General features: G+C 49.9%; 1 protein-coding gene across 1 annotated transcript; it reads right to left on the reverse strand.

The window, feature by feature from the left end:
• Positions 1–1,659: 1,659 nt before the first annotated feature.
• On the reverse strand, positions 1,660–5,358 carry LGALS1 (galectin 1). The gene is made up of 4 exons (XM_090041075.1): positions 5,206–5,358; positions 3,617–3,696; positions 2,219–2,390; positions 1,660–1,886 (listed from the first exon to the last, which is right to left on the reverse strand). Exons 1-4 carry the CDS (start codon positions 5,212–5,214, stop codon positions 1,743–1,745), a joined length of 405 nt encoding a protein of 134 aa, XP_089897201.1. The 5' UTR covers positions 5,215–5,358; the 3' UTR covers positions 1,660–1,742.
• Positions 5,359–20,182: the final 14,824 nt, after the last annotated feature.

The following is a 20,182-nucleotide window of genomic DNA, read 5'->3' on the forward strand; positions in this document are numbered from 1 at the left end:
GTGCTGCCTCTTCTTGGATGCACTCCAGCGTGTCAAAGAGTGATGATAGTCTGGAAAGAGCGAGGTGTCCCCTGCCCAGAGACTGGGCCCCATCCCAGCTTTCATGTGAGCAGCCCCTGCCACTGCAGTCCCTGTTAGGGGCACAGCTGTGATACTGGGACATGCTTTGAGGGTGGGCTGTGGATGACTTCAGTCTGGCCTTGCTTAGTATGAATATAGTAAGGGAAACTCTGCCTTTTCCCTTCCAAGCTACTTGTGTTTCTCCTTCCTATGGGTATTAGGGATACTGAACCCCTGCTCCTGATGCAGCACAGACCCAGCTGAAGCTAGCGGTAGGGTGGTATAGAGCAGCCTGCCTCAGCCCAGAGGGGAGGGTTACCCACAACAGGGAGAGGAATGTACTATGTGACTGTAATATGCTTCATCCCTGAATTATGCAGCAGGGGAGGACACAGTAGCAGGGAGAAGAGACAGGAGTGGCAGAGTCACACCAACCTGTGACTGGACTGAGACAGGCGCACAGGCTCATTTGCATTTCGCATTATGTAGGGACACTGAGAACACAGCTTGCCTGCCACAGGCCTCACAATTGACACAGTTCATAGAGCACCAGGCTTTACGTGGCCAAGAGCAGGCGTCCTTGCTCTCCCCCTGTGTAGTTTGCTTTGAGGCGGGGCTGGAGCAGCAGCGGGCTGTGGTAGAAGTGTCATGCTGTAACACAGGTGACATGTGCCGCTCCCCCGTCCGTGAAGAGAAGCCAGCAGTTCAGACCCCGTTTGTGCCAGACAGGGAAATGAATTGGAGCCCAGTGTTTGGACTCTCATTTCCCCACCTGGCACCAGGTTCTATATACAAAAGCCAGCAGGCCTCAGTCTGTTTTTGCCCCTACAGTTACTACGCTGCAAGCAAGGTGGCAGAGGGAGGCCCTACTGTAATCTGTTTCATGGTTTGGGTCCTCAGTAAGCAGGGACAGCATGTGAATTGCTTCATTAGCAAGTATGCTTGGCAGAGAGGCATTACCCTGCTGGTCACCCTACTGCAACATGAACAGAGCTCCTGGCTATCCTGGGAGATAGTAGGAGGCTGAGCAGTGTGTGACTGAGATATGCCTTTACAGAAGGCCTGTCAGCAGAAGGGTAACTCAGTGCCCTCCCCTCTCCTGTGCCTCCACCCAGCTCTGCATATAATCATTCAGTGCTGTTCCTGTCCAATGTGTGGGCCTCTTGATTGGGGATGATTAGTCTTACAATGTGTTGTAAAGTACATTCAGAGCACAGACAGATTTCTTGGGCCCTTTTCATTCACAGGAGATGAGAAGCTACAAGTTGAGAGCAGAGGGTCTTGTGCAAGAGACTGAATCCAACAGAGACCTGCCTTTGCGGTCAGTAGGTGCCATGCACACCCATGATGTTCCAGAAGAACGGTCTGGTTACTTTATCAGCGAATACCCTGTTCACACTATTCCTCCCACCTTGAGAAGCTCTGTGCTTCCTCCTCCAGCCCTCCCAGGAGATGCCTAGCAGAGGAACAGAAGCTATCTCCTCTCCCTTCTCCTGTCAGATACCAGGTCTGGCAAGCACCCCAGAAGTAACAGACCCAGGAAAGAAAATTAAGTGCTGTAGGTAGTATGTCAGACATAAGAAAGAGCTAGCCATGAGGTTTGAGACATCAGACTCAGTGGCATTTATTTATTTCATTTTAAATATCTCTTTGGAGACCTTTGGTGTGGGATGAGAATGGAATTATTCCATTTGGAGGGATTTGAGTTTGAAGTCACCCTCTTCAGACAGGTAGTCGATGGCCTGGAGTCCCAGTCGGTTAGGGAACTTGAATTGGTGGCCTGGCAACTGAACAGTCAGTTCGTTTTTGTCATGAACAAAGAAAATCTGCAAAGGGTGAACACAAAAGAGTCAGAGGACACATTGGCCAGGGCATGCTATATGTCCATCTCTTCACCTTCTTCTCCCACTGCCCTAGTCCAGGAGCAGGGTTCTTTGAAGAGAGATGGAAATGGGAAAGCTGCAATCTCCTTTGCCAGTCATAACTCTGGCGGGGTATAGCCCTGACAAGTGGGAGGTGGCTGTGATCACCTTCCCAGACAGGCTGGGATTGGGTACCCGATGTATAATATACCTCCTCCCACTCTTTTAGGGACAAAGCTGAGATGTGTCTCATGCACAAGGACACTGTCCCAACCCTGGGTCATTCCCAACCTCACCTCCACTGTGGAGCCCTCCTGGAAAGGGAATGTTGTCTCCCTCTGTTCTGTGCCCCATTCCCCATTGTTCTTGGAGTTGCACACAATGGTCTTCACATCCCCATGGATATCAAAGCGTGCGTTGAAGTGCAGCACAATATTGGCGGGGTCCTTCCCTATGTTCACTACAAAGCTGGCAGAGAAAGGAGACGAGTGAGAGACAGGTAGCACTATGCACCCCAGACTGGAGCAGCACCACACCCTCTTACTGCCACAGCCCGTGGTTTTCCCTCCGGCTCAGGACCACTGATCATCATTGGTAAAGGAGCCCTGCAAGAAGGACCAGGGGATCCACAGGAAGAAGGGCTGGTGCACTGGTAAGGGGAGCTCTTTGCTCTGAGTCACTAATCAACCACTGCTCTAGCACAGTGCTGTGTTTCAGACAGAAGTGTTGACTACCTGTGCCCATGACACGTTTCACAAGAGGAAAGGTCAGCAGTCAGCTCTGCCTGGGTTGGGAAATCACATTCCACACTCTGAAATCCCCCTGGTATTTCAATTGCCTGCCATATTCTTCACTTCCTGTCCCAAACAGCTGGGAATTGCTGTGCTCTATGGCTGCTCTCCACCCCACAGGCCGTTGAAGCAATTGCCATCTCTTTAATGAAGCACCTTTCCTCCAAAGAGATTTTTGCCTGAAACAGAACAACGCTCCTTCCCTGCATGGGCCCCTCCTTCCCTTGAGGCCCCAACAGGCAGGCGTGGTATTTTGGGAGGGAAAGCCCAGAAGGCTTTGTTCTGACACTGTTGTGAGAAGAGTCAGGGCATGTTGCTTCTTGGAATACCATCGGCTCCCAGGGTGGGAGCCAAGCTCCACCCCCATGGAGCCAACACACCGAAAGGAGATATCGACTAGCTCAGTTTGATGGCTCAGTTTTGACGTTCATACAAGGAGGCTGCTCCCGGGGTCCCTAGGCTGCAACCTCATTAAGGTGCCGTCTGTATCTGGCCCCAAGCAGCTCTTTAGCTGGAGGAGTGCTCTGCCCTTTTAGTTGCTCCCTTCCAGCCAGTGAACACACCTGCCTACTCAGCACATCTCCAGAGACCCTGCACCACACAGAGGCTCTCCATCTGCCTGGCCCTGCACATTAGAGGATGTGGTTGCTGTTAGGGGAGGGCAATAGTAGATTGAACATCTGGTTCCATTCAGTCTCTTGGCAGGAGATGCACTGGGGGAGGGGAGAAGAGGCGGGGAGTGGGGGCCATGTAGCCTGCAGTGTATATTAGGAACTATGTCAATGCATATGACTCATTGGAAAGAGCTGTTTGCGGCATTAACCCTTTCAAGACTGCACCTCTCTCCCACCACTCCACAGCCTTCTTGTTTAGCTGCCTTCATGCCCATGGGACATGGCTTACCTCTTGGCGCCTGGTGTAATTTCACCCTTCACACCAAAACGCTGTCCAGGCTTGATGCCCAAATTGGTGCAGACTAAGCCCTGCAGAATTCAAAAACAGATGTGTTAGTCCCAAGCATTCTGGCTCCCTCCACTAGCCGACTCCATCACCCTCCCAGGATGACAGGAGGAAACATGGCAAAGGCACTGGACACAGCTGGGGACCACTGATCCTGGCTGAGGATGGAAGGTGAGGTTGGCTCATTGCTTCAGGCAGAGAGGGAAATGGAGATCCCCAAGGAAGAGCAGAGCACCCCTTGAAGAGTTGCCACACATGGCTGGGGCATGTGTTCCTCTCCTAGCAGTGCAGTTGCTCCCCTATTGATGTCTTCCTACACTGTGGGGCAATCTTACCCCACCTAGCTCCTCTCCAAGCTCTTCACCTACATGAATGGATTTCATAAAGCACTGAAGAGATAAGACCTTGTGCGCACTCCCCCACATCCATGAGACAGAGAAACTCTGAGCAGCTCTGCCAGCAGTGACCACACCCTCATATGCCAGCCCAGCTGAACTGGGGCTTTGAGAGGAGTACCAAGCCCAGCTCACTGGTGGAGCAGCTTCCACTATCGCCAATATGTGTGCTCCCCGTGCTGTGATTTGAACACCTCTGTCTCTGGGACTGTCAATTCAGCACCATTTGCCTCTCCGGAATGGTTAGAAATGACTTATTCCCTTTTCCCCCCAAGCACATAAAAAAACTGAAGACTAGGGCCCCAAAAGGAGGGAACTTGCAGAGCAGCAGCTCAGGCATTTTGCTTCCCCTTTCCCTAGCCTCTGAGCTCAGGGCTCATTTTGCAACTTTTACATGCAGGGACTCTCTTTCTCTCTCTCCGCCCCCCCCCCCCCGCACACACACACACACACACACACACAACCTAGTCATTTTTCCAAGGCATTGATGATGGGGAGGTGAGGGACATTGATGATGGGGTGGGTGGGGGAGGGATAGTGAGTGCTTCATCTCCTCTTAGCATTTCCCCACAGTTCCCCCCAGCTGCAGCAGCACCCCCATCTTTGAGGTGCCTCTTAAAAATCAGGAACTTCAAAAAGATCTTCTGCCTTTTGGCCTGACGTTGGTCACAGAGCTGGGTATTTTTGGCATGGGATGATCAAAAAGCACTGGGGATGCCTGCTGGGGTGGGGAGGGGGAAGGGGCTAGAAGTTATGTGGGCTTCAAAATAAATCTAAGCAGCCCACCAAAAGGATATATAGAAAGAAAGGTACCTAACACAAAACAAAACAAAACAAAACCAAACAAAGTCAAACAAGAGCTTCAGCATGGAAAGGGAGCAGAAGATAATCTCATATGAGAACAGAGAAAGCCCCCCACAACTAGGATTTGATATTAGCAGCCTCCCTGCCCCACCCAACCCCTGGTATATTGGGCCCTGAAGATACAGTACAGCTCCCTTCCTCACAGGGCCAATGCCCTGTCATCCCTTCTTACTGGCACAGCCCTCCCTCCCCAGGTCTGCTCTTTGCAACGCACCCAGATCCCCTATTCCTCTGGCGGCCACCGCCCTTAGTCCAAGTCTCCCCACTACTCACACAAGACATGGTGTTACCCTCTTCAGGCTCTCACTCTACAGCTGCTGAGCTCTGACACACAGATGTGGGCAGCTACTCTGCCACTCCCAGTGCTCTTAAATAGTTGGGCAGCTGATACATTGTGCCCTTCTCCAGCCAATAAGAAATACCAGGCAGGAGAGGGAGCAGGCTAGTGGGATTTTGAAGGCTGTGTGGCCTATCAGGGCAGGGCTCTCTTAATTCCTGGATGCTAAACACCGCCTACCCAAAAAAGCCTGACAGGATCCTGAAGGGAAGATCCAAATGTGTGTGGCCACAAAGCCAGTGGAAAATAGTTTTGTGATGAGAGTGTTTCAGTATCCGAGATGTTTGGCTCCCTCTGAACTAGAAAAATGGATAAATGGAATGAGAATTGGTGGGAAGGGGTGCCTAGGCCTTTTTGTGCAGGATAAACCTTGAGTGGCAGAAAGACCAGAGCCCATGCCAGACATAGAGAATTTCTGGTAGTCCATGCAAAGTAGAAGAGGAGCTTTTCTCCACTTCCATGGTCATGATGGATGGAGACAGGCTGCATGAGATCCAAGCCCTGCTCTCAGGTCCTAGCACTGGAGTTACCAGTGCCTGCTCAACTGCTGGTCATCCTTATCATATGCTGCAGACACAGGAGCTCAGGAAGGGGTTTAGGCCCCAGTTCCCTGCAAGATGCTCCCAGGAACAATGGGATGCAGCTGGGCAGTTGTAGGCACACTGCACACCAACAATCATCCCCAAGGAGGAGGGGTGAAAATTTTCACCACTTCTCTGCATCTTGCCCAAACCTTGCTAGAGTGAGCAAAATGGAGTGCACCCGTCAGTCCTACATGGCTTGTATCCCTTCTGTATTGTGTCCATTAGAAGGGTGATTCATCCCAGAGTGAAAGGGTTTTTTTTCTGGAAAAATTTACTTCACTGTAAAACGGCTTGACTGTAATTACATCTAAACAGCACAAAGAATTCAAGCAGCTGGCCAAGTCTGCTCTTGTGGTTTAGGGCTGTGCTTGTCTTTTTTTTTTTTGTCTCTAATCACAAGACATGCTGCTATGGCTCAGCCAAGAGCACCAGAACTGCCCTGTGCTGCATGATCTGTTTCTTCCTTGGAGGCCCATTCATTGCCCATTTACTGTGTATGTGATTATGGAAACACCCTATCCCCTCTAGAAAATCATCAGAGTTTCTTTAACTCTTTGAAACTAAAGGTCTCCCTGTGGAGAAGAATTCAGGACTGGGGTAAGAGTCAGGGGCTGTGGAGCAGAAGTGAAGTGCATTGGCAGAGCAAGGGGTGCTGTGGGGCAGGAGGACTGGACCATCAGGGGATGCTGTAGCTGAGGAGTGCATACACTAACAGAACTGAGTAAGATTGAGGAGCAGAGCAGCTACAACTGAAGGCAGAGATCTGGCTGCCTGTATACAGAGGAAGGGATCAGTAGCTTTTGAGACACTCTTACTCCAGAAGATGAGTTTCTCCCTGGTCAACAGGGAGACAGTCATATTTTTTGCATGCTAGGCCTGAAATGGCAGCACCTACAGTAGCAGCATGTGAACAGTCAGCACTCGGCTGTAGTACCCCGGGAGACTCAACTCTATACGACCGTCCAGAGAAAATTAACTGGCCAATGTCGGCTCTTCTTAAAGAGACTGGCTGACTCCATTCCACAACCATAATCAGACAAATGTAATAATAGGAGCAGCGTTACCAGATGAGAGGAGCAGTATTCTCTTCCTATGGCCAGAAAGGGGATGAGCCTTATTCAGTGAGGCTTTTGCAGCACATGAGATTTCATACAGTTGGAGCAGAACAACAAATCTCTCTAGGCATCTGTGACAGTGGCAGGGTAGGGGGTGGGGGTTCATCTTGGGGTGACCCTCATCAGTGCCAGGGTGTCAGCTCAGGGCTAAATTTGGATCATTGTCCTTGTAGGGGCCAGCAGTCTGCATCTCACCTCCCAGGCCAGCACAGAGCAGGGCTGCCTTCCCATCCCTGCAGCAGAGATGACAGCAACCTTCTCTTGAGATTGAGAACGCACCCCTCCCTGGAGAACATGCGCGCGCACACACACACACACACACTGGTGAGAGAACCGGTTTGTGTCTCATTTTTTCCTCCTCTCTAAAACCTACATTTACAGATGTAAATGTCAGGGGCCAGATGCTCCATAGCTGGATCCTCCCTGCTGCTTCCTGTTGGGGACGTGGCCAGGCAGATGGAGGGAAAGGCTGCAGCTGCCCAAGAAACAGATATACGGGGGGGGAAGGGGGTTACATTAAGTATATGGTGGCCATCATAGAAGACATTCTGGTTTTCTGCTACTCTGACCTCTGTCCTCTATTGATACAAAACCTGACACCTTTATGTTCTCTATTTTTCTCTTGAAGAGGACATAAAGGCGTTGGGTTTCATATCAATAGAGGACAGAGGACAACCAAACTGTCCTGTATGATGGCCACCCTAATAAAGTACACCCCACTCCCCTAGCTACACAACTTTTCACCCCTATGGGCCTCCTTTCACTCTTGTGGGCCTGCTTTCTCTGGCTTCAGTTTCCATCTTGCCCACCTGCACTCAAATCTCCCCTGTGACCAGAAAGGTTAGATGCAGCTCCTCCTCTGGCTAGTTGGAGGGACAATGCCCGTGGAAAGTGTTGCTAAGCACAGAAGGGTCCTTGCAACTTTGCAAGTAGCTGAGGCATGGCCTAACCAGCTGTTGTCACAGCAACAACATTTGTTGTATAAAGCACCTCTCCTCTTTCTTGATGCCTGTGGTCAAAGTGTTCCTGTTACTAATGACTGGTGGGAGAGAGAACTGGTAGAGACAGATAGGCAAGAAGCACTCCACGCAGCCCTCGCCAAGCTGTTTTCTCGTAGGCACTTTTGCTTACAGAGACGGTGGCCAAACTGCAGCAAGTGTTCCACAGTGACATGGGCAGCTTTTGTGTGTGGTACACAGCAGATTAGGGAAGAGATAGGCAGTACGATGGCAGATAGAGCAGATAGCAGAGCAGCAGATAGCAGAGCAGCAGATCAAGCAGGGAGCATAGGACAGGAAATAGACTGCTGAGCAGTGGATCTGGCAGGAGAAAGGGATTGAAAGTGGCACTCAGGGAGGGTGCAGCACTAACCTGTGACATGCCTGCCAAAAAGGGTGGCCCCCGCCATCTTACAGCCTGGCAGACGAGCTCCAGATGATCAGGTTCTGAACTAAGCTCAACCCTTACAAAAGCTGCTGGGAGAGGGTCAGCCCCAGTGCTGGGACTCTTTTGTGTATGCACCCAATAGGCAAGGATGTACAAGCTTCCTACAGACACTGCCTTTCCTCCTGCCCATGCATCTCAGCCCTGCTTGGGAAGTCCCCCCCCAGAGCCCATCCTGCTGTTGGCTTTGGTGGCAGGGTGCTAGGATGGGATGGGTAATGTTGGAACACAGCTGTGGACACAAACCTCACTGCCAGCTCTGTGTGCAGCCCCAGAGACTGGACTTCTCCATTGTGCCAGTTGATCTAGAGGCCTCCAAAGAAGACCACTTGCAGCTCAGGGCTGCGCTGGGTTACATGCAGACAGGCAACACCAAAGGGAACGAGACTGCAGGATCCGTGGTGTGAGAGTGGTCACAAGGTCCTGTGTATTACGTCTCCCCTGCAGAGCTGTGGCAAGGAAGTTTGGTGCCTGGGCCAAAGCCCACAGCAGCAGCCTGCCCTCGTCCCATGCACAGATCTGGGGGTGGGCCGTGCATGTTGGTGCCCCTTTGCTTTGGTGCCTGGAGCAGTGTGTCTGCTCACCCCACCCTTTGCTACAGCACTGCTCCCCTGTCCATTCCCCCTGACTCTTGGTGACAGAGGCTGAATGTAGCTTTGCACGTGTTTTGGTTATGTCTGGGGCAGGGCCTGGTGCATATCAGCATAAAGCACGGAGCAATGCAAACAAAACAGAAACTGAGGCCGCATGGTAGGTTCCTCCCTTGCTCCTGATCTCTAACAGCAAGGGCAACATAGCAACAGTATCTGATACATCATTCAGCCCATGGTTACCAAGCAACCATGGTTGTGGGCAGACAATCTTACTTCAGCAGTAGAGAGTCCTCCCACGCACAATGGACAAGGGAATCCTTGTTCCATGCAACTGGATGCAGTGACTGCTCTGCCCCCCAGCCTTTATTCTCAGATCCTTAACTCGCTTACCCACTACCTTCTTCCTCTGGGCCCTAGAGAGAGATCTGCCTTGGTAAGAGGTGCCCATTCAGTCAGACCTGGAGCCTTGAGTCATCTTATGCACAGAACAGGTACAGCATGAACAGCAGGGCTGCAAGGGTCCCATACTCACCGCCATCTGGAGGGACCATATATAAGGAAAGTGGGGACCTCACTTGATCTCAGTCCACTCTTGAGATTTTTGCTGGGCTTGTCTGTGAAGGAGGCAACTGGACCAGGAACTTCAAAAAAGCCTCATGATTTCAGGTGCCTCATTTGTAGGGAGCCTAACTTGAGATAGTTTAAGGGAGCCTTGTTCTCAGAAACTGCCAAGCATTCACCATCTAGGCCCTACTGAAATACTCAAATCACTCCTTACTTGCAGCTGGTCACTGAAGTTCATGTGCGACAGGGTGGTCTTATGGGATGGGCATCAAGTGCAGGGGACAGACAGAAGTAAAAGTGCCCTGCAGTGTTGGTTACAGCAGCTTTTCTGAAGTTTGCACAACTGTTTTAATGAAAAGAGAAAAAGAGGGAAAGCTCCACTTTCCAATTCATTCTCAGGACAGCTGAAGAATCCCCTCTATCCCTGCTCCGCCACCTCCACATCCAGAAAAAAATCCAGAAAAAACCTGGCTTCCTCAGGAGGGCTTAGCATTGGAAATCAAGGCTCTTTAGATGTAGGTCCCACCAACAGGATGTTGAAAACAGCTGAACCATCATCTGAATGGCAGTTGTCACCGTGACCTCATTTGTGGCGTAAAGAGCCCTGCCTTTCCTTCGGCGGTGGCAGGCCCTGGAGTGCCTGTGGCTGGGGTGCCCCTGTTACTACAGAACAAAAGGGGAAACGCTGAGCACGCAGCAGGTGATGCGCCCACCCTGTGGGGCCGTGTTCTCCGAGCTGCCCTTTACCTGCACAGCCCTTGAATTCTCAGGCCTCCATCTGAAATGATCTCAGCCCTTGTGAAACTTGGCAGAGCATCAGCACTAGTGTCTGGACAGCTCTGATTACATCCAGGACAGGCTGGGACAGTGAAAGCCTCCCACATAGGCCCTCCGCCCTGACAAGGTGCCTCAGCCCTGCAGGGATGTGGGGAAGCCACATTTTAGGACCAGCAGGGAGTTCCCTCTTCATAGGCTGCTGTGTTCCTGGCTTTGTTGCTGAGGCAGTTGACAAGTGGGTCAGTTAATAAATCCCAGTGGACACAATTCCCATAGAAAGCAAACAAAGATGACTTCATCGCAGCTCTAGGGACTGGAGGTTTACTGGTCTAATGGGAACCAATGGGACAGTCAAATAAGAAGGCCAGCTTCTTGCCTAAAGCTCACGCTGTGTTAAACACACATGAGCAGTGTCACCCCTGACAATCCTACATTTCTGCGACCAGGAGCTGTGGCAGCTTGGGGAAGCAGCTGAGATTCATGGGATTCAATGTGCAACAGTGCTGCAACAAGCTCCACATGCCCAGGCTTAATGCAATGCAAGCTGAATTTTGCTCCTTAGGTGCTTCAGGGGTGTGTGTGTGCATGTGTATGCATACGCACATGTGTGTACAGAGGAGAGGCATGGCTCCATTGCTGGAAGGTGAGGGGTACTCCCAAAGTCTCCGAGTAACCCATACCATACCAGAAGAGCATAGGAAGGACCCTATCTTAGACTTTTGCTTTGCCCATGGAGAATGCTTTTTAGGTTGGTGGCAGCTGACAAGTCACATGGCCTGTGGGAGGCAAAGCAGCTGCATTAGTAGGGTAAAGCATTGTTTTTTGTTTCCGTGATGGGAAGTCCTCAGGGCCTGCAGGTAGGTTGTCCCGGTTACTACGGAGTGGAAGAAAATGGCCAGGCAACCAGCTGGGGTCAGTGACTGTCTCTTCTCAGGTTGTATTCATGTCTACATGTATTCACATACATCCTCCTGGCCCCAATCCCAGATCCAAATGTTTCATAACACATGCAGGTTAGAGTTACAGAAGTCTTCAGGCAACTCAGGCAGGTATGCGGGGACTTGATTTACAGATGAGCTGGAGCAGACTAAACATCTAAATTCCCACTGATTTTCACCATTGTAGATTTGGCTTTTTAGGGTCCATCTACACAGCTTCATTCCCAGCTGTTGGACTTGCCCTGGCAAAATAAGCCCTGTCCACTTGCTCCTACTGGGTGCACCAGAGACAGGAAATTAGACTAAGCAGATAACTCAGGGGCAGCTCCAAGTGACTTGAAGCAGACCTGAGACCTCTTCAATGCCCAATTTTAGGCTCTCCTGAGACACAGAGCCTGACCTTGGGGAGCATGCTCATGGCTACTCTAAAATGATTACTTGGCCTACTTCTGGCATGCCCAGCAGGAGTGAGCTGGTGGTGCTTATCCTGTCAGCATTGACCCCAGGCTAAGGAGAGAAGCCATGAAGACATGTCTGTGTCCTAGGGAGAAGCTCCCATTCCACACCCAGGGGACTGGAGTTCCCTGGTCACAGACACAGCAGGGAAAGCACAAACAGCAGGATTAGGAACTCCCTGTCTGCCACTTCTAGGCTAAAGAAGGCAATTCTCCATCCTCTCTGAAGCCTTTCAGCTGAGTCTGATACGAATGAGATTGTGGTGTGGGGGTTCGTGCATCCTCTGTCTGATGAGCTGGGTTGAAAACAGGTGATCACAAACCACTCTCTGATGTATTTATCTGCCTGGAGAAGAAAATCACAGATTCCTAGGCCTGAATGTGGCCAGGGGACTAACCCTCTTAGGGCCCAAATATAGTAGTAGTAGTAGTAGTTTATAATTATTAGCATCCATTATATAGATATATAAAACATCAAAACAAAAGTTCTGATATCACCACTTTGCTGCTTCTACCTCCAAACAAGTGGCCATGTGCTACCTCATCACAATCCATTGTGTCTGCAAAGGAGGACTTACCCCAACCTATACGCCTGGTGCTGCAGGTGGTCATCTCATAATCCTTTTCTATACTGCTTTGCCCTAGGTATTGTGCAACAATAGGAGACTGCGCAGTGGGGTATGGACCATAAAGTAGCTGGAAGTCTCTGGAAGTCTCAGCAGCTAAAAACCTCATGATTCCTCATGATCTCCTTTTCTAAGAGCTTGTGGCTTCTTTGCCTTTCTTTCTCTGATTGAGTGCACTTCCTGCAGAGACCAGCCTCCTCACTTCCCTCTGACTGAAACTCAATCCCATGGAGATAACAGTCATCATGGGGACACCACGACCTTGATGCCAAAAGCGCTCTATTGACTGCTCTAGTAACACCGAGACTCCGTGATCAGCTCCACTCAAATGACAATACCACTTTTAGCTGTTAATCTCATTAGCATGCTTCACATTGCATTAATATTAATAGTAACTTCCTTCAGTTGGTTCACGAGCTGCAGCGTCTGGTTTCACTTCTATGCTCCTAATCTGATTTTATTTTCAATTTGCCTCAGCGACTGTTACCCAACCCCCATACTGCTCATTCTCTGCCTCTGGTGCCTACCACCCCTCCTGTCACACTAGATCCTTTGCCTTTATCTCCAGACTGCCTACACAGGAGACAGGTGGTGCCATTTTCAAAGAATGGCACTAGCAACGTGGACAAGTCACATCTCTGCCTTGCTGGACCAATAATGGGGAACACACTGCAGAGCTTGCTGTTGTCTTTGGCATCCTGCCACCAGGCACACACCACCTCAGAAGTACAATGAGGAGTTTCAGCTGAACTTTGTGCTGTGTCAGCAGCAACAGTTTCAGACACATGTGCTTCCCACTACACAGCAAGTTAAGCCCCTGAGCAGTCTGAAAACAAACCAAGATGTCGAGTGTGAGGAAGGCAAAGCCAATGAGATTCACACTCCACAGAGCATCTGTTCTGGGCCTAAGAAGCTACAGAGGCAATGCACCAATATAAGACCTCCTTTGCCAGTGGAGAAATCTGTGGCCACAGCTGTCTCGAAGCTCCATCTCTGATGGTTCCTGGTCTGTTGCAAATCCGTTTGGTGTAGGCAAGTTGCCCATTAGGGTTAGTGTGATGGAAATATGTACCACCATTACAAAGATACTCCCGCAGCATTTAGAAGGGATGTAAATCCTCAGGCAGTTATTGAAGTCTTCACCCATGTGGGGTTCCTTAATTGCTCTGGAACAACTGATAGAAGCCATACTCCCATTCATTGTCCCCCTCCTCAAGCCTTGGGGCTCATAAATTGGAAGAGATAGTCCACCACTGGGCTCCAAGGCCTAGTCAATCGCTGTGGGCAGATTCATTAATGCTAATGCAGATTGGTTTAGAAAAGGACATGGCATTCAAATTTGCAGGAACTCTCCCCTGTTTTCCCTAACAAAGGACATTTTTCTGGGATTGCAAAGCACATGGCTATTAACAGCATGAGCTAGTTTTAAGGGTGAACAACTGCAGTAATTGCATGAGCCTAAACCCTGTGGTTGAGATTAAGTTAGAGCAAGTCACCTAATATGGGGAGGGGGAAAGGGAGAGGCTCATGCCTTGACCTTTGCTCAGGGCCACCATAAATCTAAGCCTGGCTCCAGGGGACCCTGCCTACTCTCTCTTGCAGTGGTTGAGAAAATCTGACAGTGGTCTTCTGGATGTCAGAAAAGAGTGGAGAAACTATTGCCCAAGCAGCCGCTGGATGACGGTACAATGCACCTTTTCAGGAGATTAATAGCTTGGTGCAAGCCTAAGGATGGGCAAGCAGCTCCTGATTGGGATTTGAACTGTGCTGTGTTCTGCACAACATCCTTGGGGCCAAGTCTAAAGGTTTCACCAAGGCCTGGCAGGCAGAGACATAGAGACCTACACAATTGTTAAAACACCCTGAATGACAGCTCACAATGGGATGTTGGCCAGGAGATCTCATGCTACATACCCGAAGGAAAGGACCTAATTGTCAGGGGTACAACCAGGGTATCAGCAGTCCAAGCTTGACCTCGGAGGGTCACAACTCAGGGGATCAGGAACAGGCAAAAGTCAGGAATCGAGAGTCCCCAGCTGGACTTAGGGGGATCAGAAGCAGGTGTCAGAAAGCCATGGTTTAGAATGGACCAAGATATCGGCAGTCACCCTGGATAGAGCCACAAACCAAGGGGGCCAGGAACAGGAAGCAGGAATCCAGACCAGAGCCACTAGCCAAGGGTCCAGAGCAGGAAGCTATCACTGTACAGGACTAAGTTATGGACAAGCTCCAAACTCAAGTCACAGGTCAGGAGCCAGTTGTCAGAGGACAGGGTCTAGACTAGACTCAGGAGTAAAGATAGCAGGAACCAGCAAGTCAGTTTGGAGAAAAGGGGTCCAAGCTGGAGTCTGGGGAACAAGGAGCCAGCAGCCAGAAACCAGGAAATTAGGAACAAGGACTATTTAGTAGCCTATTTAGTAGCCTCCTGGGCACTGAAAGAGCTACTGCTTATAAGCAGGCAGCCATGCCCATGCAGGCAACTGGGGCCAGCTCAGTTAGGCTGCTGACAGCCAAGTCCACACTGATAACTGAGGCCAGTCTGGGGGCAATGCAGTTTGCCTACTGCCCTGGCTCCTGGCACTAATGGTTTGATTTGGTGTTTGTGGAACTGCAGCCTGGGGATTCTGCTTTGGGAGCCCTGCAGGCAGCCATGAATGTTAAGCATCACGGTACCTCCCTTTCACCTTGGGGTTTCTATGCAGGGACTGCTGTGACTGGTTCCTGTGGGTTTGATAAATGCTGGGTATCTTCAGACCAACATTAACTCAGGCCTGTGTCCACCTTCCAGCTGGGTGAGGCCTCTGGTCATGGAGCAAGTAGAGGTCTATGAGACTGGAGCAGGTTAGAGGGCTGAAGAGGTAAAGTGGCTATTCTTATGGCTCTCCAACACAGTGGTGGACAATGTGAGGGCACAACGCTCCTCTCAGCCCTATGCAGTGTCTGCCTATGCCCCTGTTGCACACATTTTGCAATAGTGAGTTGCACCTCCATCACAGAACCGGACTGCTTTGCCTGTTCTGTCTGCTTGCCACTACGTCTGCATTTCTACTCCCACCCTTTCCCCTCCTCTTGCTAAGACTCCCATGCTACAACCAAGGCTTTCTCTAGGGATCTCCTTAGTTAAGTTGAGCCCCCTCTCCTCCAGCTTCCTGAATTTCAAGCTCTTGTTCTTCTCCTCCATGGAGAACTTTCTTCTTTCCTTCCACCCCACTCCTACATCTCGTCAACACCTTTGCAAGGCCCCCTGAACACCTCAACCATGTGCACTTTCTGGGTCTCCAAGCTCACCAGATGGTAGGCCAGCATCAGCCTGGAGCTCCTTGAAAGTCTGGAGGCTTCAGGTGCTGACCCTGAAAGGCTCATTGTTCAGTGCCCAGGTTCTCAGAGACGATGATTTTTCCACCTCACAACTTTCAGGATGCTTCTCCCAGAGCTTCTTCCTGGCCTTGGGAGCCCTGGAAGATGGGAAGAATTTATTCAGCTCCTTCTTTGCCTTGGAGGTGCATCAGATTTTACAGCTACTTTGAGCTGTGTGGGGCTTGACCTGCAGGTTGCCTGCTGCTTTACCATGTGTTTAATGTGAGGAAGTGGAGGTTACACTACTACACAAGGGGCAGAACTCTGGAGCTGGCCTGATGTGCACCACAGCTTTTGTGTAGCTCGGGTGACTTGGCAGACAGTTGTTTAGTTCTTATTGCTGGTATGGCATCAGCAATAGGGGCAAAGCTGAGCTGGCAAAACCTGGGTAGAGACTGAGTCTTCACTTCCATAGGCAGGCTTGAACTTAGAGAGCATGTCGCTGCTCTGTGTGACAAAAAAGCAAAGAAAATACTTTTGTGTGATGTCAAAGGGGAATCCTGATATGAGCATACTGCTGTTATTTAACAGTATGAGGCCTCCAGAGGTTGGGGGAGAGGGGGCATGGACATGAATAATATTCCAAAATTGCTTGGCCTGGTGTAAAATGGCACTGGATTGAACCAGACACAAAATGCCCCAATTTACATTAGATTCACCTAGATTCAAATGGATGCATAAAGTCCCAGTGGACACAACTTTTTTTGTATTGGGACAACTGGGTTTACTTTGGGGTAAGTTTATATAGCTGAGCCCTAACCCATCTCCAGTGGCTAGCTGGAGACTTAATGCAGTACTTTCAGGAGTTCATCTACCCTGCTCTTTCTGTTACTCAAAGGAGGGTTTGTCACTGGAAAGCAATGCAAGGTTTCCCCCTTGCCCCCCAAGCCTGCAAAGTTCCCACAAAGCCAGTAGAGCAAACGGTTAAGGCAGAACCTCCTTTTGGGTGTTGCCCCTAGCAGGAGGATGCTTTGCAGACTGGAAGTACCGGTTACGCATCTGAGCAACTGTTGCCAGAGCAACTGCATTTGTGGTATGAAGGAAGCCAACCCTAAGGCAGCAATGGAAAGCCTGCTGTGCCTGCAGCCAGGGTGTCCCTGTTACTGCCAAGTCAGTGTGCCACGTGACACGCTGTGAGGGAGATGTGCCCCATCTTTGCCAGTGTTGCAACAGGCCATGTTTCTCCTACCTCTCACTGCTCAGCCCTGCTGGAACTGCTTGTCCTGCAGGAGGAGAAAGGAGCTCCTTCTCTCTTATGCATTGGGTAGTTGGTCCTGATGCTAAGCAGCCCCCTTCCTGGCAGACTCAAGGGCTTCCAGCAATCTGGCTGGAGTGGTCAACCCATTTCAGTCCTGGAAGCAGGAGTCCTCCTAGAGCCTCCACAACTGCCACAGTGCAAACCTTGGCAATGGAAGAACAAAGTAGGCCAAGGTGGAGACCTCCCCTCAGACCCTCTTATTATGCACAGATGAGTTATACTGGAGACACCACCAAACTAAGGTTGAGCAGCAGCCCTGTTCTTTGCCCCATCTCCCCCTTCCTACCTTTTCTATTCCAGGCCTCAAGTTGAAAGCAAGTATCTACCTCAAGGGGAAAAAGTATGGCTGCTGCTTTTGGCTGAGGAACAGGATGTACTTACTGGGGATCCCACCTAGTCTGACCAACTGGGGAGAGGCTACAATGAGTCCATGGAAAGTCAGGCATGGCACCCTCAGCTTGTGCACATGCAGCCCTTCACCATGGAGGATGCAACACAACTGGAAATCTGGGTTTCAGAGCAAGGACTGCAGCAAGACACCACTTCGTGGACCAGCAGCAGCTGTGAAGCAACATGGCCTGCAAGTGGCATGAGTGTAGAATCCCACTGAGCTAGCAACAGGGATCTCTGTTACACTTGTTGAAGTGACATACAGTAGTCAAACATTCAAAACCTAGGCAGAGGTGGGCAGCCTGCAGCATGCATGCCATAGGTGGCATGGGCAGCCTGTGTGCACATGTAACAGATTGGGTAGGGAACAGAAAGCAGAGGAAGGGGAAGCCTGTTATGTGCACAGGCCTAATTTGTGACATGCCTCCTAAAAATGTTGATCCCTATTACCCTTGGACATGCCAGGATGCAGGTTGCCTGTACCTCAATCCCTTCCCCTCCTCTCATGCGTGTTATCACAGTCTTTACTGACTTGTTTGTACATTGCATCTCCTATGGAACCTTTGCCTCATTCAGGGCCCAGGATTGATTGTGCTCTGGGGATGCATGTGAACTAGGTAGGACAGGACACTGTCATCTGTGGGCTCCCTGCCTCATTAAGTGGCTCTTTTTCAATTTATGTAAAAAACAACAGGTAGGATTGCTGAGAAAGGGTGGTCTCAGTTCAAGGCAGCTGAATGTGGCTGTGAAGAACTAGCACTCATCTCTGCCTCTGCCATACAGCTGCCATGCATGCTGGGAACTTTTTGCAGGGGATCACCAAGTACATATGCCTCATTTATGGGGCTGACAACCCTGTCCAATTTACAGACGTGCTCAGCACTTAGTTTCAATCAAAGGGAGCTTGCCAAGTGCCAGGAAGGAGGCTATATTAAGATAGCACAGACAACCTCACTTCTGTCATTTCCTGACTTCCTAATGCTTGATTTTGCAACCCTGATGTTCTTACACGGCAGCTGTGTGTGGGATTTTCTAGATCCTTTTCTTTATTAAGGTAAAACTGAAAAACAATCCAGGAATTTCATCACGTGGTATCCTATCAATACTGACATGGGTCATCTGCTAGTTTGGAAACTTTGGAGCTCCACAACTTGAACCAAAGGGGTAGCCGATAGCAGTACCCTACACATGCTTATTATTAAAGGGGGACAGGATGCTTCAAATATTTGTAAATAAAGTATTTACTGATGGCAGTGGAATGGTGACTCTTAGGTTCCCATCCAGGTTTTGGAGAGGTGTACTGCAGCAGGCACAGACTTCTCCCCTTTCCCATCATACTTAACCTACATGCCCTACTAGTGGTCCCTGTCCTGTGCGACCTCCTCATTGACTCCAAACCCTAGCCCTGTTTCAAGCACCTTGTCAGCTCCAGGGCTGCGTAGAGCAACTGTTGAAGAAGTAAAGCGCAAAGATGATCAGTAAGCAACATGAGCAGCCCTGAAAAGGTCATTTCCAAGGTGAGGAAGGCTCAGGCTCCTTCAGTTTTGCACAAATGTTTAAAAGTAGGTGAGAAAGAATGTCTCAGAGATTTACTTAAGGTGTGGTAGTCCCCTTCCTTAGGATAAGTCAGGGTTTACTCTACCATGTCTCTGCCCCAGACTAACAGTTGGCAGAGTATCCACTTAGTGTAGTCATGCTTCCACAAAGCCCCAGATGCTGCAGTAGAGCTTCTGAACCAGGGTGCCATTGTACCATGAGGAGCTATGAGATTCACTGAAGGGGTTCCTTGGGGTGCCACACAATGCTGGTGCTGTTAGGTGTGCAGACACCTATGTGATTCACAAGACAAACCCAGAGATTTCAAAATGAACCTATCCTGTCAAAGACGTTCTGACCTGCTATGGTCTTTCTGAATTCTCTGCAACAGAAGAATTGCTCTATTAAAAAAAACAGAAAAAAGTGAAAGCTAAGAGCTGGTATTTTCTGAGGGGTGCCCTGACAATGAGTTGTGCTTTGACTCTAAAAAAGATTGAGAACCAGCGTTAGTGTTTGATTGAGAATAGCAGTGTTTCTCAATCTGCAGGTTACAACTCAAAAGTGGGCTGCAAGAATATAGGAAAGCGTTGAGAACAAATTTAAAAAATGGATCAACATCTCCTTTAAAGGAGAAAAACGTGGGAAACCATGGGTTTTCTCTTGCAGGCCATCAGAGTTCTAGGCTGCAAGGGACTCCTTGGGGCCTCCCCCACCCCACACACTGGGGGCAGCGGGTTAGGAGGGGTACTGGGGTGGGACTGGCCATTCATATTTACAAATGGGTCCTGGTACAAAAAAGGTCGAGAACCACTGGTCTATAGCCTTGACATTGCCTCAAACTAAAAGGCCAGAAAGAACCAGGAGACAAGCTGCACAAGAGCATAAGCAACCCACTCGACCTTGTAGACTGCTGCCTCGCAAGCTGGCCGAGCTCCAATTCTCAGATACCTAGCAGCGGTAACAAACAGTACCAGAATGAGAGGGGACAGAACCCAAATGGCATCCTGAATCCAAGCAATGGCAAATAGCAGCATAAACTTCCAAAGTATCATTGGGTATGCTTTGCTTGGTTAATCTGCAGAGACAACTTTCCAGAGAGAAAGGACTTCCCTTTTTAATTAAAGAATAAAGGGCTATGGAGAAGGAAGTCTGTGCCCCAAAGAACTATTTTGGCTAAGTCATCTTTGGCTTCCCCTTTTTTCCTTCCCCCACCAACAAATCCAGCATAACCACCCGCTCCATGCCAAGATGGCTGAATGAAGGAGGCCAATTCCAAC

Source organism: Crocodylus siamensis, chromosome 4 (genome assembly GCF_052110815.1).
Source record: "Crocodylus siamensis isolate JL-2025a chromosome 4, ASM5211081v1, whole genome shotgun sequence".
In the NCBI taxonomy this organism is placed as follows: domain Eukaryota; kingdom Metazoa; phylum Chordata; order Crocodylia; family Crocodylidae; genus Crocodylus; species Crocodylus siamensis.

Bases quoted from the DNA above. Each gene is read 5' to 3' on its own strand.
- LGALS1 (XM_090041075.1), bottom strand. The intron at 2,391-3,616 runs GTAAGCCATGTC...TTTCTCTGCCAG, and splicing joins ATTACACCAGGCGCCAAGAG to CTTTGTAGTGAACATAGGGA. The intron at 1,887-2,218 runs GTGAGGTTGGGA...CACCCTTTGCAG, and splicing joins AGGAGGGCTCCACAGTGGAG to ATTTTCTTTGTTCATGACAA.